The sequence below is a fragment of the Schistocerca americana genome, chromosome 3 (assembly GCF_021461395.2).
Source record: "Schistocerca americana isolate TAMUIC-IGC-003095 chromosome 3, iqSchAmer2.1, whole genome shotgun sequence".
Lineage (NCBI taxonomy): Eukaryota > Metazoa > Arthropoda > Insecta > Orthoptera > Acrididae > Schistocerca > Schistocerca americana.
The window spans coordinates 726,057,826-726,083,888 of NC_060121.1; the positions used below are offsets into that span (position 1 = coordinate 726,057,826).

The 26,063-nt window shown below is 40.6% G+C and overlaps 1 protein-coding gene across 3 annotated transcripts in view; it reads left to right on the forward strand.

Moving 5' to 3' along the window:
- Positions 1 to 26,063, forward strand: part of LOC124605601 (breast cancer type 1 susceptibility protein homolog) — a 267,314-nt gene that overhangs the window by 123,140 nt on the left and 118,111 nt on the right. For all 3 annotated transcript variants that reach the window (XR_006978661.1, XM_047137393.1, XM_047137394.1), the window contains exon 6: positions 16,130 to 17,043. Coding sequence is in view for 2 of the 3 variants with exons in the window: in XM_047137393.1 (XP_046993349.1) it covers positions 16,130 to 17,043 (914 nt within the window). In the remaining variant the exon portion in view is untranslated. The remainder of the gene's footprint in view (positions 1 to 16,129; positions 17,044 to 26,063) is intronic.

The window sequence follows — 26,063 nt, forward strand, 5'->3', positions numbered from 1 at the left end:
AGAAGCCACACAACTGGCGCTTGTTTGTGGGACGTGGGAGTTGGGTAATTGCTGCAATCTTGTTGTGATTGGGAGAAATTCCGTGCCTAGTAATTACGTGCCCCAGGAAGTGCACTGGTGTAGTACCAAAACATGACTTTTCAATGTTCACAGTGACCTTGTGGTGTTTGAACACCGAAGTGGTTCTTGGAGCACAAAGTTACAGTCTTCCTATGACGTTTCTGCTATCAAAAGGTCATCAGTGTATTTTGTAACTCTCCCCTGGAGAAACTTACAGAGGATATTGTGTAGACCGCGAATGAATGCAGGTGACAAGATGTTAAGGCTGAAGCGAAGTGGTCGAAACTGATAGCACTTCCCAAAGGTTTAAAAGGCTGTATATTTCATGCATTCCGAGTGAGCTCTATTTGCCAGAAGCCGCTGCAGAGGTCGCTATGTGTAAATATTGACACACCATGAAAGTTCTGCAGCAATTCCTCAAATTCTTCTGGTCTATCAGTTTCGGTATCAGTAATTGTGTTTAACTGACATGAACCTAACACCAGCCTGATAGAACTGTACCTTCTCTCCACGTCTTTTATTGAGTTGTTGTAGGTGGAATTGGTGGGTTCAATAGCTGCGTCGGCCAACGTACGTGCAATTTTGTTTGCCACTTTGTCCCGGTATATGTGCGGAATGACATATGGTACCAAGAAGAATTTGTTGTGAGATTTTACCTCAAATTTGTACGTGAAGTTTTTAATAGTGCCCAGTTTAGGCAAGAAGGCTTAATTTTATCCGGAAGGATAGCGTGCAACTGTTCCCAGTCCTGGCCGTATGTGTGCTGAGGTGTGTTCAGCTATTGTGTGATTACCTGGTGTAATACGGACGATTACTATTGTCTTTGCTGGACTTCTCGGAAGTCTGTGGTGTCAGTTCAGGTATGTCATCCATGTGGCACAGTTTTATGCTGTATGTGGACAGCTGTGATTTAATGGCCTGGTCTTCAAGTCAGATTGTGATTTTGTGATCTTTTCTTAGAGTAACAATACCTCTGCCTGCGTATTATCAGGGCCAGGTGGTCACATAAGAAGTTCATTCCCTATGACCATTTGCAATGAGAGAGTAGATTCCACTAGGAAATTTGCTTCCATTTGATGCCCCTGACGGAGGACAGTCTGACAATCACACCTTTGATGTGTGATTTTTTCATGGCCAATGTAGGTCAAGCTTTGTCCATTTTACACAACCGAAAAGTGCTTTCTGAGATGGCAGTAATGTGGCTGCCGCTGTCGACAATAGTGCATGATTGAACAGAGCCAACTGTGATTGAGATGACGGTATGTATGGAAGGATTACTGTCCTCCTCCCCCTCACCTAGGAGCACATTCCATACATACTCATAGACGATGAGATTTATTGTCTCCTACTGTTGTTTGTTGTGTCGGGAATTACGGGATGGTCTCGCACACCTTTGGCATCATGGGTGGTTGTTGACGTTGTCAAAATTCGGGGTCAGGTTAGGACCCTGCAATTCGATGAGCTCACTATTTCGTTCAATGAAGCGCTGGCCGTTAGTATTGTTGTTCAGTTGTGGACTTTGTCGCTGGTCATGCCGATTTGTGTTTGTCCTGTCGTCTTGCTGACTATTGTGGTAACTACCGTTGTTATTGTGGTTACTGTTGTTGTTGTTGTTGTTGTTGTTGTTGTACTTTAATTATTTTTTGAGTGGTTACCTTACTGCCCATTGTTTCTGTGTGACTTAGTGTTATCCTGTCCGTTATGTTTGTTGCCTACACTTTTCTTGTGACAGTCAATCACCATGGCTACCTCTTGTGAGAGGTTCCGGAACATGTCAATATCTTGATGGCAATGCTGTACCAAGGCCTGTTGACAGGTGAAAGGCAGTTTCGATTTTTCCGTATTAGTGATTCTAGCATCTTAATGGGAGACTTCTATTGGCAAGTTTCTAGGTCGGAGCACATCATAATATTGTTTTTTACTCATGATTGTTCTGCTGGTAGCCAGTACAGTGCCTCGGACTTTTCTATGAATGACCTGTATGAATCGCAGTACTCTGCTGTGTGATGCATCTTATCAGCAGCATTCCCATCCATATACATGTACAATGGTGTATAACGGCCAGGGCATGGGGATGCATTGTGGAACTGCCTTTGCTATGTGACTGGATGTAATAGACCATTCTCTTTGAATGTTGCGAATTTCCTAGTAGGTAGGAAGTCAAATCAACATCCACTGATGCATTCTGTAATTGTGCCTGTTGTTGGAAGTGTGTGTTTTCAAGCTGGCTGTGGTTGTGTGATGGCTATGACTTCCCACTGGAATAGTGCTGTCGCTGAAATTCACTTGTAGTGCATCTAGAGTATTTGCCATTGGCTGCAGTGAGGGAGCACTTGACAGTGTTTGTTGGGCTAGTTAGTGTTCACCGGTGCGAAAGTACACAGTGACAGTGGTGTATGATTAATTGCCGAGTCGTTGATGCACAGACTTTTGAGTGTTGTTCGTCTGTTCCAAGTCTTTGATCCTACGATCAATTAACTCAAATTTTTGCTTATTGTTTTCTTGATGCTTATTGTTTTCTTGATGAGTGGAGATTTGTTCAGAAATTTTCTGCTCTCCTGCAGCAAACCTGTTGTTAATTGCCTTAGATGTCATCGTGACTGTCAAACCTTCAAGTTCACTTTTTGTGTGCCAACAAGTGATGCTTTTCTAGTAGTGGGAGCATCCACTCTTGCTAGACAGCGACTCCTTTGGCAGAAGTGGCCTTTTGTTTTACTTCCGCACATAGTGTATCTATTTTTTGTATCTGTTTACGTAAGTATCGTTAACAGTGGCGATTTGGGCTTCTATGTTTCTGTCGGCATTTTGTAACTTATCAAATTAAGGCTGGAGTTCTGCTTCTACTGTATTACATTTTTGTGCTTTTTCTAACAGTTCCTGTTTGCATTTTCTTCACGTCTTCTGCCCGTTCTTGTTTGCACATTTCTTGGATGCATTTCCAGAATGCACTCCTTCTGTCATCGTCTGTGTCATGTTGTTCACTGAGCATGGATGGTGAATTTACTCACAATTTTGGTATGCTATGAACAACATGTGAGTGTTGCTCACTGTTTTGTGCCAATTCATATTCAGTATTGTCAGAGATGGAGTTTGAAATATGCGACTGGACTTTCCTAATTATCATGCTGTTGTGTTGTTGGGCTTGTACACCTAAGATTTGCACCTCCCCCTTGTTTGAATGACTGTGAGTGACATCGGTGGCACCATTTTGAAAAATCACACTGTTGTGCGACTGTACTGACTGTGTATTGATTGACACTGATTCTGAAATCATGTCATCTATAAATTCTGTCTCGCTATTTAATGGCCTTCCCTATACTATCATTCTCCTGAGTGTCTGTGATGTCTACTAGATTATTCTGACACAATAGGTTGGCATGGCTGCGCGTCATGCGTAACATTGGAACATCGTATCATGGATTATAATATGCAAATGACCCTAATGAAGTAATACTTTCACGTTTAAACCGATCAACATCTTGTGAACAACGCTGGTGTGCTACCGCACTCACAGACGTGACACAGAGGTCACAAAAATCACCAGTTACTGTAGAAGGTAACACCTATTAGGTAAAAAATACGAAGGCTTTGTAAATATGCGCTAGCTGTGACCAAAATGCGGAACTTCTCATAGTCCACTACATGAATTTCTTTAACTGCTGACTAGTAGAGCGCTGATAAAAACAATTTTAATATTGGGAAGATGTATAAAACTGAGTATCTTGATATATTTACCTGAAGATAGCAATGTACTTGTCTAAAAGCAGGGTCGCCAATTATGTGATGCTTCCTCTGAGCTGATCTCATCGTGAGACGATATGCAGATTGTGCATTACGCTAACTCGGAATTGTACAAAGAATCCCCCTGACATGACTCCTATACGCAATGTCTGACTTTTAATCTCTTGCCCCTGTTGAAGACTCACGCCAGGTGAGGACACAAGCCGCACATATAATAAGAATCAGTTTAATAAAAACACAAAAATAATCCCCCCCCAAAAAATGACTGGGTTGTGAGAACTGGCAGGTAATTTTAACTGAGAGCCAGAAATACTGAGCAGAATGAAACAAATTTTTATTAGTACTGGGTTTTTACATTAACATCTATAAAAGCATGGTGAAACGAAGCCGTGTGATTAATTATAGCACAGTAAGCTTAAATAAAAATGACAACTAAATCAAAAGTACTATTTTTTATCAGTTTTCAATACGGATTGGCACCTCTTCTATTACTGACAGAGTGCACAAGACTGTAGTTGGTTTACCTATCAACGTGAAGGTTATTGACATACAGAAGAAATCATCACTTTGAGCATAAACTGAACTTCAAATATCGTCCACACTAGCTCTTGTGTACCTACCTTGGCAAGAGCGATTTGAATATGGCCGGTGCTGCAGATATTTACTTTGTGATGTTCTCTGCAACGTCGAAACCACAGCACGTGGTCCCCTCGTGGTGTCTGGATGTGGAACAGCGCCTTGTTGCAGCTGTGACTGCCCCATGCAGTTGCGTATGTGCTAAACTAATGTCCGGGCTGAAATAGAAAACTTCACTATTACTCCATTGCACTTACTGGAGAAAAAGCAACTTCTTCTTTTCAAAGCCAAAACACAATTTTATGATTTCTGTAGCTATCAGAAGGACTTGGCTCTGTGCGCCAGGTCCTTTCCAGTAGTAACAATTTTCTTATGAACTACCCTATCACTGTAATTCCCACTTGATATCTGGATGCCCAGCGGCTGTCCAGTCAGTGTTGCTTTTGCGAGGTGCCCATTGTCTGAAGTCACTGGTCTGAGTGCCACACTGATGCCATATTCAGTATTCACAAAAGGTCCCTCTGCTGCATGGCAACGGTGCCGCCTATGTCTGGTACAAGCATCTAGTGTAGGGTAAGATCAAACAGACACTTCCGCTCAGAAACACTGTGGAGCAATGCAGGAAGGACCATGAGATGTTTTATCGCATACTCTACCCAAAGAAATCTGCTTTAGGTAAGCATGCTTTAGAAAACAAACACCAGATAAAATTTGGCGACACATCCATCGTGGCTCACACAGATGGCTTCTAGGATTGTATAATTAAAGAAGCCATTGGGAGGGGGGGAAATCACAGATAACACACTAACTAGAGACGGTGGCCTGCAGCTCAGCGCAGCGTGGAATCCAACAATTGTGCAGTTAAAGTGGGTGCATTGAATGCCAAGTCAATACCAAGCCCACATATGGCAATGCCGTGGGCACCAGTGACATCACAGCCAGCAGCTGTTTTATCTGAGGGGTGTACCAGCAACCCAATGGCAGTCACACCACATGACAATGACCAAGGAATGCTTGGCTGAAAAGTGGAAAAATTTTAATCAGTTAACATGGCTGGAAACCCGAGAACGTTTTATTCAATGTTAGCGCCGCAAGACTCTACATTCTTACAGTGCATGTACCTGATTTCCTTGATCTGATCAACAGCTTTCAGGATGTCATTTGAGAAAAGTGCAGTTTGGTTTTGCATGGTCAGTGTTTCAAAATCCGTACTCACTTGTGTGGAGGAAGTCATTCTCTTCAAGATACTTCATTATGTTTGAGTTCATATGTTTTAGGGTTCTGCAACAGGTGGATGTCAGTGAGATTGAGATTGGACACTAGGTTTGGGGATCACTTCTGTTGATCTTTTTGTAGATGGACCCGAGAACGTTTTATTCAATGTTAGCGCCGCAAGACTCTACATTCTTACAGTGCATGTACCTGATTTCCTTGATCTGATCAACAGCTTTCAGGATGTCATTTGAGAAAAGTGCAGTTTGGTTTTGCATGGTCAGTGTTTCAAAATCCGTACTCACTTGTGTGGAGGAAGTCATTCTCTTCAAGATACTTCATTATGTTTGAGTTCATATGTTTTAGGGTTCTGCAACAGGTGGATGTCAGTGAGATTGAGATTGGACACTAGGTTTGGGGATCACTTCTGTTGATCTTTTTGTAGATGGATGTGACCTGTGCTTTTTACCAATCACTGAACTTAAATTTTTGTTTAAGAGATGTAGGTATATTATGGTAAAAGTGAGATCTAACTTGACCACAAATTATGTATAGAATTTGACAGGGATGCCATTGGGTATTAGAGCCTTGTTTAATTTTAGCTGTTTCTCAATGCCACTGCCACTAATATCCTTGTCACCCATCTTTGCAGTGGTGTGAGAAGTAAATTGGGATGCTAAATTTGTATCTTTTTTTAGAAAAGGAAAATTTTAAAATGGAGTTCAGTATTTATGATTTTGCTTTTCTGCCCTTGATTCCAGTTCTTTTGTCATCCACAAGAGTTTGGATATTAACTTTGGTGTGACTTGCAGCCTTTACGTATGACTGGAATTTCTTTGGGTTCTGTAAGAACTTTTTGATAAGATTCTATTGAAATTTTGCAATGCATTTGTCATTGTGTCTTATATGAAATCTACAGGCATAATTAGGACATGGTCCATGGCACATCAGTATGTGGATTATCCTGTCTGATGAAATTAAACTACTCATTTTTGGATGTTCTTGAATGACTGGTAGGATGCTATCACTTTCCACTCTTTATGGGTACTCCGACAGATTCATCGCCATTCGTCTACCATGCATGCTTATGGCAGTCTACTAATTGTTGTCTCTACACCAGAGCTGCTGTACTCTTTTGCTCTCGCTGAACTTGAAAATTTCTATTAACCCCTCAAATTAACTTTTTTTTCAGATTATGTTCCAAAAAATAATATTTTTTATTAGAAAAAAAACTTCCTATGATGAATGAGATTACGTATAGACATACAAAGACAGCTTTTAAAACTCAAAATAATGAATAACAAAATTTTTAAAACCACCAGTAATAAAATACAGAGTATGCTCGTGCACTGGAACAACTAAACCTTGAAGTCATTTGTCGTTTTTTAGTTTCTGTGTAGCTGTGAAATCTAACTATGTATTTCACAAGTTTCCTGTGAACATAAATCTTGGAGAAGCTGGCTATAGCACAATGGATGTATTTATCTCGTACCAGTGGCGACTACTTGTCATTCAACTGATGAAATGTTGTCACTTTCAGTGTGTAATGAAATAATATCATGTTCTTCTTCACTTCCTGAGACACTAAATTAACTATTAGTGCTGAAAGAGAGATAAGAGGGGTTTTGTTTTTTTGAAGGCCTTTTAGTAAGTTGCCTGAGCATACTCTAGATTTTACGTTTCTGTACAAATAATAAAAACAAGAAAACTCGGGATTTTAAGTTAAGGGATTAACTGCAATGACCAGGGTTGCCACAAGTTCTGGAAATCAGAGAATTTCAAATGTATGAGCAAAATCAGGGAAATTTGGAAAAAAAACACTGAAAAATCTCGTTTTCATCTCAGTATATGAAATGGTTTGTTCATGAGATGTCAAGCATCGTCATTGGCTTTCCTTCTCCATCATTCTTACTGCTTCTCCCCTTCCTACCACTCCCCTCAGCTTGCAGTCAGCGCTGCCACCACTTCTTGCCGGTAGCCTAGTAGCTTCTGTTGAAATTCAGGGAGGCATGCATCACCTGAAGGAATCTTATGGTATCTTAAGGAGGTTGCCAGAAGTTGTCTCTTTGCTTCAAAAAATGTTGCAAATGTAGAATGAGGTACAGTACTTCTTGATCTGCCTTACACAGGTGTTAAAGTTTCTTTTCAGTTTCCACTTTTATAGGTGGGATAATCAATTTGGAGGTTATGTGAACTGTTGTTTCAGGCTGTTCGTTTTATTGATGTGGTGTTATCTTATTAGTATTTATTTTGTGCACTTTTGTGAGTTTGGTACCCCAGGGAATCTTAACATCTCTGCTTCCAAAATTATCTATGCTTACTGGCAAAACTGTACCTTTTTCCATTGCACTCATTCGGGATAAACTGCTCTTCGCATGCATCTGTTTACTGCCTAAAACTTTGTATCTTGTTAATGGATCCCCTAATATTATATCTCCTCTTAAAAAACCTTCATTTTCTCTATACTGTCTTATATTTTCTTTGATTTCTTTAACTTCAGTGCTGTGGTATGTGGTTGTTAGAACATGGCATTCGTTGTTAATTCCTTCCCACTCTTATTGTGGAAACGCTACAAAAATGGTGGACATTTCCACCAATTGGGGCTTCTTGTGTTCAGAAGTTAACTATGCCTTGAAAATAGAGCAGGAAATCATTGCCAAAAATGGCATCGAAATTGTGGTCATGCTTTCAAACCACTTCAGATGTGAACTGGTACTTGCGTATGTCTATTTCCACTTCCAGATTTTGCGAACCCATTAGGTAAATTACCTTTCTTCCCAATCCAGTTAGTCTACGAAGTGGAGATTTTAACTCTTGACAGTGAGTAGATTTAATGAACAAAACACTTACTTGTTGTCCTGTATCAATGCTAAAGTGAGTCCTGCCTCTCTGATTGGATTTGCTTTGTAGAAGTGAAATGAGGGGCAGCGCAGAACTGCACACAGTTGCATTTCCTGTATTCGTGCCCTTATGAGAATCTTGGAAACCTATTTGGTTAGCTGACTGATGCTGTAGAGACAGACAGTTTACCCTAGTGTCCAATCTTTTTACATCAGGCACATGCTGTTCGCCTTGTGACCTGGGCATTTGAAATGAGTGCGGTGCCTTTTGGAATGAATGCACATCTAGTGGGGGCTTAACCCGGTGGAATATTGTACAAATTGTTGGGACTCCTCATGTAGAAACATGAGTCGTACAGCCTCCCTTAGTGTGCTGAGCAAAGCAGACTTCACCTCAGCACCTACGTGTGGGTCAGTCCTGCAAACAAATACATTTACAAAGCAGGCCTCTGCTTTGCTGAGTAGGCACTTATTCCTTTCGTTACTTTCCCTTATTACGTATGTATGACTTGACAAATGCTTATTTGATTACTAAAGCGCTTTAAATCCTCTCCGGATTTTTGACGTAGGGTGGAAAGTTTATTGCTATAGTAGCTAACACTATGGTTATCTCTATATTTATCTGCCAGCCCTTTTACGAGGACCAAATGGCTTGGTATTTCTGAGCCCTTCCATGGAATTTGTGAGCAGAAGACACTCTTAACAACTTTAGGTTGACGACTCCTACCATCCATTTGCCACTCCATATGGATGGTTTCCCTACATCTCTTAAATTTTTTATGAAAGTGTGGACATTTTTTCCTGATTTACCTGCAAAGATTGGAACCAGCATTGCAACATCAGTTTAAGGCCAGGATGGAACTGGTTGTGGGAACTCTGGAAATGGGGAAATGAAGCTAGCTGTGGGCGCAATACTGCTTTGTGGCATCGCATTTACTGATGCCTCATTAACTCGCCTTTGCAGATCTTCATCCTCCACCCAGAGATGATCCAACCTTGTCTGCATTGCAGGAACTGTCTCCAGCTGTCCATAAGACCTGGTGGTGGACTTCCCTTTAAACTTTACACATCAAAACAAAAACAAAAAATTCGATGGCAGTTCTCCGTGATGTCTCTAATGGCGTCAAATGCTGACAGCATCTTATCCCTAAAAGCAAAACTTGCGATATACATTTGTCGATTGATGAATGGCATTGCACCATCGGGCAGTAACATGACGATAGCACCCAACGCCAGTGTGGCACTCAGTCATCTTACTCATGACGTGACCCTGTGTGAAGGCAGTGGCGAGGTCAGATGGCCTCGTGCAGCTTCAGCAGTGGTGGCAGCTCTGGGAAGATTGCAATGGGCAGCTAGCACTGACTGCACTAAGCACTCATCTGTTACAACACAGCATGGAGCCAAAGGGACCTGCATAATGGTTTCACACCACCACTCATGGCTTAGCAATTTGTATGTGGCACCTCAAAGCCCAAAAAAAAAGGGGGGGGGGGTGAATTCAGCGTCCTGCTCCTGACGCCAGTTTTTACACCCCTTTACCCCTTTGGGGGTGTAGTCAGGATTAGAAAGTGGTGCGGGCTTGGAATTAATATATGGCCTTCAAGTTTAAAGAAACTATGTTAGCTTATTTGTTCATTGGGATTACATGACAAGGATTGTCAGGGGGTCAGAGAGGATAACTCCAGTAGCCCAAGACCCATCTCTGAGGAGGAGGAGGGAACTTGCCAAGAGAAAGGAATGGAGCCCTTTAGTGTCTGCTCTAGGTGGATGCTCAGAACAGAAGAGGGAGACATTTTTCGGTTGTGGCTCCAAGAGCCCTCAGTCTCACGAGTCTTCTGATCCTGCTGCGTGATTTGATTGGAAAGACCGCTTGACTGACATTGATTAGGCCTATTCCATCATTAACCAGTTGATTGTTTTTGCATCAGCTGAAAGGCGATGGACCAAAAGATGGACTCTTTGTAAAAATAAAAATTACTCATGGTCTAGGCCTGGGGGCCACCTTGTACATTAAAGTGCAAGGCAACATATCTGCTGCACATGACTTGTTTGACTGAATACCCAAATGTGCCTGTGCAACAAGCACCTTTCAGCTGTAACTGATGTTGCCCTTATACTGAAAGTTCTAGTGAGTGGGCACGGAATGAAAGGACCAATCAATCAAATGTTGTATATCACACTGTCATTGAAAGGTAGCATGTTGGTGTAACAGTAGTTGTACAGAGAACCATTGTGATCTGTTTGCCAGCATGAAGAGATGTGTTGCCATGCATTTTAGATTTGACATGGTTACTTTGACGTACTGAAGTGCGGGCTGAGTCCCTGAAACCTGGTAGTTTAAAATCTTCAGTCATAAAATGACTGTACAGCTGCAGCAGATGTTTTAATCATGATATTTTTAAAGGCATTATCACCTTGCTGATAAGAGGCTTCATCGGGGAGAGGTTAAATGTAGTTTAGTTGTCTATGTTAACAAAACACATCACACCTCTGATATCTTCCTCTATGGAGCTCTGTTACCATAACGATTTACCACATCCTAACCTGTCAGCTGAGTGTTGTGTACTGCATCGTGACTCTGAGTATGGAGAGATGGAGAAGATTTCAGATGGAAGGAACATAACAGAAATAGAAATGCACTGTTTGCTACATAGAAGAGTTATAGCAAAAGTTTTAGTAAATCCAAGTGTTCAGTATCCTGACATTTAACTCAGGATACGAGGAGTGGCAGCTCCCCGTAGCAGAAGATCCAGTCATTATACTGCATTTCCATACGGAAAGCTGTATCAAGTACAGAGTATTATCATTAAAATAAGTAAATAAAGCCGTCATCATTCTGAAGATAGGTTTGAACATCGGAGTGCTTTACTAGACATAGTACTGTTGGAGACAGTATGCTGTTGACTTTCTCTGACCTTCAAACTGTTGGAGACAGTATGCTGTTGACTTTCTCTGACCTTCAAACTGGCTTACCTACCGAGTTATAGGTGTAATGGTAAAGTGCCAGTCTATGGATCCAAAGGTCTTGAGTTTGATCCTAAGTCAGTCCTAGGATTTTTATCTTTCTTTTATCATCATCTTTCACCTCAGGCAGTGTTTGTTGATGTGAAAAATGCCAAGCTAAAACACGATTCAGAGTCCATACAAAATTGGAATGCCTGTAGCTTCATTCTCTTTGCTGCACTCTTCTACATAATCTCTTAAACCTTCCAGTTGCTCTTTCTACTTTTAGGCTGACAGGCAGTACAACTTTTCTTGAATTTCTTGTGGTGTTCTTTTTAGATGTCGATTTTCCTGTTCCCACTGTCAAAATTTAATACTCTTGCCCCATATGTTGTTCATGACTGTGATTCCATTAATGTAAAGTTTTTGAATTTTTAAAATTATGGGGAGACAGTATGGCTGCCCAGCAATTCTCTTCAGGAAGTGAAATTCCAGCATTTCCAATAGGTATTTAAAATTAAAGAAAATCGTTTGTAGCTTTCAGAAATGTTGTACTTCATTTAAAACAACATTGTGATTTATATTTCAGTGACTGGTGCTTAAGATCCAGGCATCAGCCAATGGTAGCTCTTTGTCAAGGCACACACAGTTGCTGTGTTGCCTATTTTGTAGATTTGTGCAAACAGTGGCAGATTTAAAAATTTCATGAATACTGTTTGTAGTCTGCTGAGTTGATTCAATAAAGCTGAAGCCTCGTTTCACACAAGTGGTTTTTCAAACGTATTATTGGCAACATGTGTGAGGGCGTTGATAATACCCTCCGAGTTTTCATATAAACGTACACACGCTTCTTCTCTTGCTGACCAATGCGTTTTTGATAAACTTTTTACCGGTTTGCTTCCTGGTTTGATGAAAGAAAGAAGTTTATTCCAGCGCTGTGTAGAAACAGAGAAAAAATTATAAAGGTTTTGCACTACATTGAGAAATGAACATGCTTACCGACAACAGCTTGCAGCACTAGTGCCTACTAAATTCAAAGAATGTGCTGGACAAGCCACATAATACGCTTTTGGATTTTGTTCTTTAATGCGTGCCTGCAAACCAGTGTAGGTTCCTGACCTATTGCTTGCATTGTCATATGACTGGCCTCTACAGTCAATAATATCAACGGAATTTGTGGACAGGACCTTTAGTACGCCCTAGCCAAGTTTTCGGGCTTGTGTCCCCGGTTTGGTAAAAATAGAGGGGAACGTTCAACAGGTTCATCTTTCTTGTTCACATATCTTAATATGAAAGATAATTGATGAACATGTGAAATGTCTGCAGTAGAGTCGACTATTATAGAGAAATATTCGACCTGTTTTATTTCACTTATGATAATTCTTTTGATTCATTCAGAAAGAAGCTCTATTATTTCAACACAGATTGTTGAAGAAAGATAACTTGTATGTCACTGCCCTGGATTTCCATATCGTTCAATGTGCTCTGCGAGAAAAGGATCAAACTCGGCTACAAGTTCAAGAGACATCATAAATTGACTATTAGGTAATGAATGGCATCTTTCAACGTGTCCATGTAGTGGAAGTCCATGACTTATCAGCTTCTTCACTAAGGCAAACACCCTTTTCAACACACTGTGCCAGTACATTTTTTCTGTCTCAACATATGACTCGAAATTGTTATCTATTGTTCTAAGTGACTTTTATCTTGTTACGTGTCATAACTCAGAATTTTTGTGTTTAAGTGAATTCTCATGATGAGATAAAATATTAGAAATATTTTCCCAATCTGCAATACCATTAGTATGAATCACAGCCTTACTTACGAACAACTTACATGGTGCACAAAAAACAGCACCGGTACTACAGGAGTATACTAGAAAATCATGCAAAGGTGATTCACCATTTAAAAGTTTACAGTAAAATACATTTTTGTTCAAATATCTGGTTTTATCGCCTATTAATCTTCTTGTATTAGAAACATCACCATTACTGTTTTGATTAATGCCACATTATAAGAGAATGTCGATTGTTGATTCATTGACACACCATTATGCAGGATCATCACTAACGAGGTTATTTCTTTGTGCAGTGTCTGACTCGACACTTAGTTTTTCGTGAAACTTGAATTGGGAACAATTTGCTTTTCTTCACTTCTTTTACAACAGCTGCAGTGCTAGAAGTATCATACGTACTACTTGAACTCTTTAAGTCAAACCAGCAACATTTTATGCGAAAGATTCATCTACTCTGCCAAGCATTTTTAGAACATTAGTTTCTCGTTCTGACCTTTCCTTCAATTATTTCTGAAATGCCGCCCCACTTAATTTTGCACGATTGCTTTTGTCACTGTTATTCATGTTAAGGCACTTACAAAATTGTCAACCAATACTCAAAACAAGAGAAAAAAATTTGTAAAAGGAAAGAAAGAAAGAAAGACTGTATCCAGTTTCGATCGTACTACACCGCACATGAGCGTTAAGCTTTTTACTTTAAACATGCCACACGAGCACAAAGATTTTTCCTTTGAACATGGAGCAATGAACTGACCAACTCTGATTACTTGATGTAACTGTGCTATGAAAGAATGACAATGCAGAATAATTTAATTCCATTGTTGCCTGTTTCTCTGTTGCCAGCACACCTGCCAGCTGGAATTTGTCTCGTAAAGAAAACGAGACAGTCTCTTTTTTGGCTTCTGTTTCCTACTTTCTGAATGTTCCTGACCCCGTCTTTCTAATTTAAAAAGCAAATAATTTTTGCAGTTTCCTGCAGTGACGTGTGCTGGATCGAATCTTATCCCTTATAACATTTTAGCAGTTTCTGTGGGCAGAGAAGACAGACTACAAACTTTAAGTAGTCTTGTTGGCAGTTGATGTGGTGTGTTGTCGATTGTGTGAACAATGCTGTTATGTCTACACGCAAATGCACCCTTTGTTTCAACATAAAATAAAAATAACCTTTCCTCGAAGAAATAAAGCTTAGTTAAGAAGTTTAATATTAAATTTGCTATACCATGTGCTATTTGATTGCACATAGTGGGAACTTTGATATCATGCAGGCTCCAGCACAATAAATGAGACAAACAAAAGTTGGTTTCTTTTTCTTTTTTGCCAAAAAAAGTAACTAAGTAAATAAATAAAATTTTTAAACTGTTGTGAAGTGTATTTCACACATTATTAGATATTCTGCTTATGTTCTTTTCGGATAAACATGTGTTTCAAAATCTAAAACATTCCTTGTATCGACATGTTTTGTTAAACAGGTGTCATTAAATCAAGCTCAGATATTAAAGACCACAGAGCTTTCACATTAATTACAGTGATGAAGGGTTGACTTCATACTTCCCAATAATTTCTACAAGAAATTTAAGTAGAGTCGGGTTTTACATACTAAGGCCCTCACATGTTACAGTATTTAAGAAACTGCTGATTAGTTTATCAATCACAGCTTTTCAGAGGTCCCAGTATTTTCATGGGGAAAATATGGTAGAGTTAGGTAGAAGCCGAAAACATTCTCGGAATTATAATGTTTCAAACATTACATTGTAGATTGCGATCCTGACAGCTTACTTCAAAATATTTTTAACAATCATGAAGATGATGCCAGCCAGAAACCCATTGTTAAATTTCCATTCAGCCACCAAGTAAACTGTATATTTCCAAGCTTTTATTGTCAAATTTCGTTCTTGAGGCATATTTAAACTAGCAAGTTGTTTGACCATATTAAAAATTTTTGTCGTTTGTAAGTGCAGTTATTTTAAAACGTAAAAGATTAAAGTGAGTACAGAGCAAAAAATGCCACCCCGCTTAATGTGCCGCCCTGAGGCCCGTGCCTCGTGGGTCTATATGGGGGGGGGGGGGGGGGGGGGGGGTAGCTGCGTAGTAGCTGATAAAGTAAGATCACACAAAACTGAAGTGAAATTTGAAATCACACACACATACATTTAGTTTAGCATGTGCTCCCTAACCCTGTCATCAGTCATTAACTTCACAATTTTTACAGTGACATTACTGCCAGCCAACTTTTTTAGCAACTTGTGCTCCCTAATTCAGATGATGTAGTTACTAAGGACTCCGGCTCATTGCTCATTGAAAAGTATATGTGCACTATTTGTAGTTTATGTTCCAGATGTAGTATCCTGTTGCAGGTTGATTCATTATTCATACATTTTGTTCGTAGTTTAATATGAGATTAAAACAGACATGAAACAGAATTGTGGTACACTCCAAGAAAAGCGTGCTGTGTCAGGTGAAAGAAATTGCCTGGAAATGCGAAATGAACAGCTGTTCACAGGGTCTGCTGTTAAATCCAGAGACAACTTTTTTAGCATCTGCTCTGAAATTCTCACGAATGTGTGATATTGTTTAAATTTTTAGAATGTATTATGTGAGAGTAATGGTGTTGAAGTATAATGTATTTGTACTTAAGTAACATGCTTTGGAGTCTATGTAAGAGATGACCATTTCGACATCATAAGAAAAGACCATTTCTGAATCATCCATAAAATAAATATAACATTTTGGTTTTCCTGTAAAGCATACAAAGTAGTCTAGACATATGACTTTAAATTTTTCAGAAGTATGTGAGCTCTTGTTTTCGTAACCCTTATAAAATCTGAGACAGTCTCCACAATAAGGGCATTATGAATGGTATTTTTATATTCTCTGTGTAATATGCCAATATCGATTCTTCCTAATTGCCGCTATGTCTTCTATGCTTATTATAGACATCTCACTTACATTTCTTTTTTGACAGATCACCTCACCATCATCAGAAAATGATCCTTATGATCGAAAGACGGTGCTGTTTCCACGAATTCCGCCTGTGCTGCGCACGCCAGATAGTCGAAGTTCACGCCTAGCAGCTCAAGCACCCGACACGCCATCATCTGCAGAGCCATTCACACATTTTGAAAGTCCAGTTCAGGATACCTCAGCTCTTGAGAGACTGATTCAGGGTAGTGATTTAGAATCCATTCCTGATGGAACTATAGTACTTGATTCACAGAGAAATTTAGGAAATTTTTATGGACTGAATCAGTCCAACACGAGAATGGAACCAGTGGAGGCTGCACGTTCTCCACTTCAGTTAACACCAGAAGAGCCTTCTAAAGCTTCAGAACTTCATCGTTCAACCCAGTGTTTGACGTCGATGCAATCTTTGGCTCCAGTGCTTGCAGCTCCAGTGGCTCCCACCGCAGTTTCAGACCCTGCTCCACAGCCAACCTCCATTGTATCTCCAACATCAGCCATAGGAAAACAAGTCTCTGCAATCAGTTCTGTTACAGCTAAAGAAAATAAGGGTAAATTTGGAAAAATTGACTGTGATTTGGAAAATGTAGATTCAAGAATAGGGTGTGATGAAGCTGTATCCAGTAAATTGTCTCCTGCTGCAGCTGTTCCCTCTAGTTTGCAACTAGGAAACACAGGCAAAGTAGCACCAGTTTCTCTTGCAATGGATGTATGGATTGGTTTAAATAACAATGGAACTATGCCACCAAAAAAACCATGTGTCACATTCACCCTAGACACGGAAAGTAACTCATGTTGGTCTAAACCCGTCAGTTTGCAAGGGCATGTGGATGTAAGTTCAGCAGAGGCAAGTGGACGTCGCCGAATTTCCATTGCTCTTACTTTGGACTTTGAAGGATCTGAGGCTCCACAGACAAGGTAAGTCTGCAGAGATATTTTTACTGACAGTAATTAGCTTTTAGTACCTCATCTTCTGTTTACAAGATGTAGAAAAAATTATGTCACTTGCTGTGGCTTAGCATTTATGCAACATACGTAATATCTGTAAATAATAATAAGTTGCTGAATGCTCAACATTGTAACTTATTTTACTATAGTATGAAATCAAAATAATTTGACGTTTAAACATAAAAGCACAGTATACAAATTACAAAGTAAAATCTTCTGTATCCGTTATGATATTAAGCTTTATAACTAAAATTTTGGTTAATTTTCCCTCAAGAAGGAAAAATAAATAAATTCTTCATTGAATCCACCTTAAGTGAGTGATGTAGAGCTGTCTGTGAGAGAAAATGATCATCTTAAATCCACTTCACAGTATCTAATAGAGGACTCCAGTTTCCAAAACATTCTGCAGAATATGATATACTAAATTTGGACTTGCACATCTACATCTACATTTATACTCCGCAAGCCACCCAACGGTGTGTGGCGGAGCGCACTTTAGGTGCCACTGTCATTACCTCCCTTTTCTGTTCCAGTCGCATATGGTTCGCGGGAAGAATGACTGTCTGAAAGCTTCCGTGCGCGCTCGAATCTCTCTAATTTTACATTCGTGATCTCCTCGGGAGGTATAAGTAGGGGCAAGCAATATATTCGATACCTCATCCAGAAACGCACCCTCTCGAAACTTGGCAAGCAAGCTACACCGCGATGCAGAGCGCCTCTCTTGCAGAGTCTGCCACTTGAGTTTGCTAAACATCTCCGTAACGCTATCACGGTTACCAAATAACCCTGTGACAAAACGCGCCGCTCTTCTTTAGATCTTCTCTATCTCCTCCGTCAACCTGATCTGGTACGGATCCCATACTGATGAGCAATACTCAAGTATAGGTCGAACGAGTGTTTTGTAAGCCACCTCCTTTGTTCATGGACTACATTTTCTAAGGACTCTCACAATGAATCTCAATCTGGTACTCGCCTTACCAAAAATTAATTTTATATGATAATTCCACTTCAAATCGTTCTGCACGCATACTCCCAGATATTTTACAGCAGTAACTGCTACCAGTGTTTGTTCCGCTATCATATAATCATACAATAAAGGATCCTTCTTTCTATGTATTCGCAATACATTACATTTGTCTATGTTAATGGTCAGTTGCCACTCCCTGCACCAAGTGCCTATCCGCCGCAGATCTTCCTGCATTTCGCTACAATTTTCTAATGCTGCAACTTCTCTGTATACTACAGCATCATCCGCGAAAAGCCGCATGGAACTTCCGATACTATCTACTAGCTCATTTATATATATTGTGAAAAGCAATGGTCCCATAACACTCCCCTGTGGCACGCCAGAGGTTACTTTAACGTCTGTAGACGTCTCTCCATTGATAACAATATGCTGTATTCTGTTTGTTAAAAACTCTTCAATCCAGCCACACAGCTGGTCTGATATTCCGTAGGCTCTTACTTTGTTTATCAGGCGACAGTGCAGAACTGTATCGAACGCCTTCCGGAAGTCAAGGAAAAGAGCATCTACCTGGGAGCCTGTATCTAATATTTTCTGGGTCTCGTGAACAAATAAGGCGAGTTGGGTCTCACACGATTGCTGTTTCCGGAATCCATGTTGATTCCTACAGAGCAGATTCTGGGTTTCCAAAAACGACGACATACCCGAGCAAAAAACATGTTCTAAAATTCTACAACAGATCGACGTCAGAGATATAGGTCTATAGTTTTGCGCATCTGCTCGACGACCCTTCTTGAAGACTGGGGCTACCTGTGCTCTTTTCCAATCATTTGGAACCTTCCGTTCCTCTAGAGACTTGCGGTACACGGCTGTTAGAAGGGGGGCAAGTTCTTTCGCGTACTCTGTGTAGAATCGAATTGGTATCTCGTCGGGTCCAGTGGACTTTCCTCTGTTGAGTGATTCCAGTTGCTTTTCTATTCCTTGGACACTTATTTCGATGTCGGCCATTTTTTCGTTTGTGTGAGGATTTAGAGAAGGAACTGCAGTGCGGTCTTCCTCTGTGAAACAGCTTTGAAAAAAGGTGTTTAGTATTTCAGCTTTACGCATGTCATCCTCTGTTTCAGTGCCATCATCATCATCCCGGAGTGTCTGGATATGCTGTTTCGAGTCACTTACTGATTTAACGTAAGACCAGAACTTCCTAGGATTTTCTGTCAAGTCGGTACATAGAATTTTACTTTCGAATTCATGGAACGCTTCACGCATAGCCCTCCTTACGCTAACTTTGACATCATTTAGCTTCTGTTTGTCTGAGAGGTTTTGGCTGTGTTTAAACTTGGAGTGAAGCTCTCTTTGCTTTCGCAGTAGTTTCCTAACTTTGTTGTTGAACCACGGTGGGTTTTTCCCGTCCCTCACAGTTTTACTCGGCACATACCTGTCTAAAACGCATTTTACGATTGCCTTGAACTTTTTCCATGAACACTCAACATTGTCAGTGTCGGAACAGAAATTTTCGTTTTGATCTGTTAGGTAGTCTGAAATCTGCCTCCTATTACTCTTGGTAAACAGATAAACCTTCCTCCCTTTTTTTATATTCCTATTAACTTCAATATTCAGGGATGCTGCAACGGCCTTATGATCACTGATTCCCTGTTCTGTACATACAGAGTTGAAAAGTTCGGGTCTGTTTGTTATCAGTAGGTCCAAGATATTATCTCCACGAGTCGGTTCTCTGTTTAATTGCTCGAGGTAGTTTTCGGATAGTGCATTCAGTATAATGTCACTCGATGCTCTTTCTCTACCACCCATCCTAAACATCTGAGTGTCCCAGTCTATATCTGGTAAATTGAAATCTCCACCTAAGACTATAACATGCTGAGAAAATTTATGTGAAATGTATTCCAAATTTCCTCTCAGTTGTTCTGCCACTAATGCTGCTGAGTCGGGAGGTCAGTAAAATGAGCCAATTATTAACCTAGCTCGGTTGTTGAGTGTAACCTCCACCCATAATAATTCACAGGAACTATCCACTTCTACTTCACTACAGGATAAACTACTACTAACAGCGACAAACACGCCACCACCGGTTGCATGCAATCTATTCTTTCTAAACACTGTCTGTGCCTTTGTAAAAATTTCGGCAGAATTTATCTCTGGCTTCAGCCAGCTTTCTGTACCTATAGCGATTTCAGCTTCGGTGCTTTCTATCAGCGCTTGAAGTTCCGGTACTTTACCAATGCAGCTTCGACAGTTTACAATTACAATACCGATTGCTGCTTGGTCCCCGCATGTCCTGACCTTGCCCCGCGCCGTTTGAGGCTGTTGCCCTTTCTGTACTTGCCCGAGGCCATCTAACCTAAAAAACTGCCCAGTCCACGCCACACAACCCCTGCTACACGTGTAGCCGCTTCCTGCGTGTAGTGGACTCCTGACCTATCCAGCGGAACCCGAAACCCCACCACACTATGGTGCAAGTCGAGGAATCTGCAGCCCATACGGTCGCAGAACCTCCACTCGGCTCTGTACCAAAGGTCCGCAGTCAGTCCTGTCGACGATGCTGCAGATGTTGAGCTCTGCTTTCATCCCGCCAGCGAGACTGGCAGGCTTCACCAGATCAGATAGCCACCGGAAGCCAGAGAGGATTTCCTCCGATCCATAGCGACACACATCATTGGTGCCGACATGAGCGACCACCTGCAGATGGGTGCACCCTGTACCCTTCATGGCATCCAGAAGGACCCTTTCCACATCTGGAATGACTCCCCCCGGTATGCACACGGAGTGCACATTGGTTTTCTTCCCCTCTCTTGCTGCCATAGCATACTCCCAGATATCCAGTCATCCAGACTATTGCCAGTAAACCTGAAAGCAGTGGATTAAACTCGAATTTCAGTCATTTTTCATTATGTTTAAGTAGCAACCTGTAGCCACATGACCCTGCACTTTTTTCACATAGTAAGTCATTTGTGTTTGGCTGTAATTTCTCCAGACTTTCCAAAGTTTGTCTGGTATATACATACAACCATGGTCTGGTAATGCCATGTGGTTTGACAAAGATGTTACAGGGGTTAGGAGGATGGCAGAAGATGACCATGAATGGTGTGGGTAGTATATCAGGGAGAAATCTCATATCAGGGCTTGATTTGGGAAACTCGAATCCTTGACAGAGTGTTGTATTGAGCCAGTCAAGATCTCAGGAGGGGTGGGGGGCATTTCTGAGCTTTTTGGAAGTGAGAGGTTTTCATTGACAGGATAGGAGAAGGGAACTGCCTGGGAGATTTGTTTGTGAATAAGATATAGTGTGGTTTTGGGTGAGACAAGCCTGAGATTTTTGTTGGTGTTGAGGGTTTCAGTAGTGAAGCAGATATGTTTGTCTCTGATTTATAAGCTGTAAGAAAGGAGTATTTGATGTGGAAGGAAAGGTAGCTGTCAGTGTGTAGATATTGTTTTGTATATACTGCACTTTGGATGTCTGCTTCTGTGAGCTGGAGGTCAATGGCAAGAAAGGTGGGTTAGTAGAACCAGGTGAATTTGAGTTGAGGAAAATGAGTTAAGCTGTTGCACAAAGTGGAGGAACTCTTGTGGTTATTAGTGCAGACTACAAAGATGTTATTAAATATTTAGGTTTTTAAGATGCTTTCTTCCTTGCAGCCCATGGAAGTGCTTGCATAGGATGGAGCAATTTGTTTCCCAATGTAATCCCCTTGATTTGTTTGTAGGTCTGACCTTCAAAGGTAAAATGTTTATGGGTAAGAATGAAATTGGCTAGGACAATAATAAATGACATTTTAGGAATACATGCTGATGGGTATTGGGAGGAGTTGTGTTGTTGGGCAAAGGACCATTTAATTACATGTGGATTTTGTGTTGAGAAATATTGCATTGATAGTCATGGGGTCCCCCCCCCCCCCCCCCCCCCCCCCCATGAACCATAGGGGTAATGCAGGAGTTGGTTTAATAATGAATAGGAAAATAGGAATGCGGGTAAGCCACTACAAACAGCATAGTGAACGCATTATTGTGGCCAAGATAGATACGAAGCCCACACCTACTACAGTAGTACGAGTTTATATGCCAACTAGCTCTGCAGATGACGAAGAAATTGAAGAAATGTATGATGAAATAAAAGAAATTATTCAGATTGTGAAGGGAGACGAAAATTTAATAGTCATTGGTGACTGGAATTCGAGTGTAGGAAAAGGGAGAGAAGGAAACATAGTAGGTGAATATGGATTGGGGGACAGAAATGAAAGAGGAAGCCGCCTGGTAGAATTTTGCACAGAGCACAACATAATCATAACTAACACTTGGTTTAAGAATCATGAAAGAAGGTTGTATACATGGAAGAACCCTGGAGATACTAAAAGGTATCAGATAGATTATATAATGGTAAGACAGAGATTTAGGAACCAGGTTTTAAATTGTAAGACATTTCCAGGGGCAGATGTGGACTCTGACCACAATCTATTGGTTATGACCTGTAGATTAAAACTGAAGAAACTGCAAAAAGGTGGGAATTTAAGAAGATGGGACCTGGATAAACTAAAAGAACCAGAGGTTGTACAGAGATTCAGGGAGAGCATAAGGGAGCAATTGACAGGAATGGGGGAAACAAATACAGTAGAAGAAGAATGGGTAGCTTTGAGGGATGAAGTAGTGAAGGCAGCAGAGGATCAAGTAGGTAAAAAGACGAGGGCTAGTAGACATCCTTGGGTAACAGAAGAAATATTGAATTTAATTGATGAAAGGAGAAAATATAAAAATGCAGTAAGTGAAACAGGCAAAAAGGAATACAAACGTCTCAAAAATGAGATCGACAGGAAGTGCAAAATGGCTAAGCAGGGATGGCTAGAGGACAAATGTAAGGATGTAGAGGCCCATCTCACTAGGGGTAAGATAGATACCGCCTACAGGAAAATTAAAGAGACCTTTGGAGATAAGAGAACGACTTGTATGAATATCAAGAGCTCAGATGGAAACCCAGTTGTAAGCAAAGAAGGGAAAGCAGAAAGGTGGAAGGAGTATATAGAGGGTCTATACAAGGGCGATGTACTTGAGGACAATATTATGGAAATGGAAGAGGATGTAGATGAAGATGAAATGGGAGATATGATACTGCGTGAAGAGTTTGACAGAGCACTGAAAGACCTGAGTCGAAACAAGGCCCCCGGAGTAGACAATATTCCATCGGAACTACTGACGGCAGTGGGAGAGCCAGTCGTGACAAAACTCTACCATCTGGTGAGCAAGATGTATGAAACAGGCGAAGTACCCTCAGACTTCAAGAAGAATATAATAATTCCAATCCCAAAGAAAGCAGGTGTTGACAGATGTGAAAATTACCGAACTATCAGCCTAATAAGTCACAGCTGCAAAATACTAACACGAATTCTTTACAGACGAATGGAAAAACTAGTAGAAGCCAACCTCGGGGAAGATCAGTTTGGATTCCGTAGAAACACTGGAACACGTGAGGCAATACTGACCTTATGACTTATCTTAGAAGAAAGATTAAGGAAAGGCAAACCTACGTTTCTAGCATTTGTAGACTTAGAGAAAGCTTTTGACAATGTTGACTGGAATACTCTCTTTCAAATTCTAAAGGTGGCAGGGGTAAAATACAGGGAGCGAAAGGCTATTTACAATTTGTACAGAAACCAGATGGCAGTTATAAGAGTCGAGGGACATGAAAGGGAAGCAGTGGTTGGGAAGGGAGTAAGACAGGGTTGTAGCCTCTCCCCGATGTTGTTCAATCTGTATATTGAGCAAGCAGTAAAGGAAACAAAAGAAAAATTCGGAGTAGGTATTAAAATTCATGGAGAAGAAATAAAAACTTTGAGGTTCGCCGATGACATTGTAATTCTGTCAGAGACAGCAAAGGACTTGGAAGAGCAGTTGAATGGTATGGACAGTGTCTTGAAAGGAGGATATAAGATGAACATCAACAAAAGCAAAACAAGGATAATGGAATGTAGTCTAATTAAGTCGGGTGATGCTGAGGGAATTAGATTAGGAAATGAGGCACTTGAAGTAGTAAAGGAGTTTTGCTATTTGGGGAGCAAAATAACTGATGATGGTCGAAGTAGAGAGGATATAAAATGTAGGCTGGCAATGGCAAGGAAAGCATTTCTGAAGAAGAGGAATTTGTTAACATCCAGTATTGATTTAAGTGTCAGGAAGTCATTTCTGAAAGTATTCGTATGGAGTGTAGCCATGTATGGAAGTGAAACATGGACGATAAATAGTTTGGACAAGAAGAGAATAGAAGCTTTTGAAATGTGGTGCTACAGAAGAATGCTGAAGATTAGATGGGTGGATCACATAACTAATGAGGAAGTATTGAATAGGATTGGGGAGAAGAGAAGTTTGTGGCACAACTTGACCAGAAGAAGGGATCGGTTGGTAGGACATGTTCTGAGGCATCAAGGGATCACCAATTTAGTATTGGAGGGCAGCGTGGAGGGTAAAAATCGTAGAGGGAGACCAAGAGATGAATACACTAAGCAGATTCAGAAGGATGTAGGTTGCAGTAGGTACTGGGAGATGAAAAAGCTTGCACAGGATAGAGTAGCATGGAGAGCTGCATCAAACCAGTCTCAGGACTGAAGACCACAACAACAACAGTCATGGGGGTTCGGATGGGAGAGGATGGGAATGGATCTGAGATGTTACTGGAAGTGGTTGGTATATTAGGTGTAGGATGGAAGGCTCTTTGTGATGATTGGGGGGTTCTGGTCAGCCAAGGTTGAAATCCACACAGTGGCAACTTTGAAACCAGTTTCTATGTGGTGGCTAACATGTAGCTTTTCAGCAACGTTAATCTGCATCCACACTCTGCAAACCACTGTGTAGTGCGTAGCAGAGTGTACATCTCATTGTACCAATTATTAGTGTTTCTCCTCGTTCCATCACATATCGAGCATTGGAAGAATAATGGTTCAAATGCCTCTTTGTGTTATGTAATTAACCTACTCTTGTCCTCACAATCACTGTTTGAACCATAACTAGGGATTGTGGTATTTCCCTAGAATCATCATTTACAGCCAGTTCCTGAAACTTTGTAAGTAGCCTTTTTTGGAATAGTTTTCATCTATCTTCAAGAGCCCATCAGTTCACTTTCTCCTGTATCTCTGTGATGCTCTCCCATCAGTCAAACAAACCAGCAGCCATTTGTGCTGTCGTTGTCTGTGTACATTCAACAGCACCTGTTAGTCCTATTTGGTTCAGGGCTCACACACTGGTGCAATATTCTAGAATGGGTTACACAAGTGATTTGTAAGCAATCTTGTATGTAGACTGATCACATTTCCCCAGTATTCTACCATTACACTGAAACTATCACCTGCTTTACCTACGACTGAGTCCATTTGATAATTCCATTTCATATCCCTACAAAATGTTACATCCAGGTATTTGCATGAATTTGTGTAATCCCAACAGTGACTCATTGACAGTATACTATGTTCATTTTGTGAAGCGCACAGTCTTACAATGTTGAACTTTTAAAGCAAGTTGTCAGTTTATACATCACTTTGCAATTTTATTAAGATCTGATGGAATACTCTTTCAGACAGTGCTTCATTGTAGATCGTGGCACCATCTGCAAAATGTCTGAGATTACTATTAATATTTTCTCAAGATCATTAATGTACAACATGAACAGCAAGGCTCCCAACATACTTCCCTGGGACACAGCCGAAGTTGCTGCTACATCTGACAAGGACTCTCCATCCAAGATAATATACTGTGTCCTCCCTAGCAAAAAGTCCTCAATCCAGTCACAAATTTCTCTTGTTATCCGTATGAGTGTAGTTTTGACAAGGAAATCAAGAAATGCTGCATCTACCTGACTGCCTTGCTCCAAAGCTTTCAATATGTCATGTGAGAAAAATGTAAATTCAGATTCAGAAGATCGATATTTTCGGAGCTGGGTGCCATGGAGAAAGCCATTCTGTCTGAGGTACCTCATTATGTTGGAGCTCAGAATATGTTCTAATATTTTGCAATAAATCTGTGTCGGTGATAT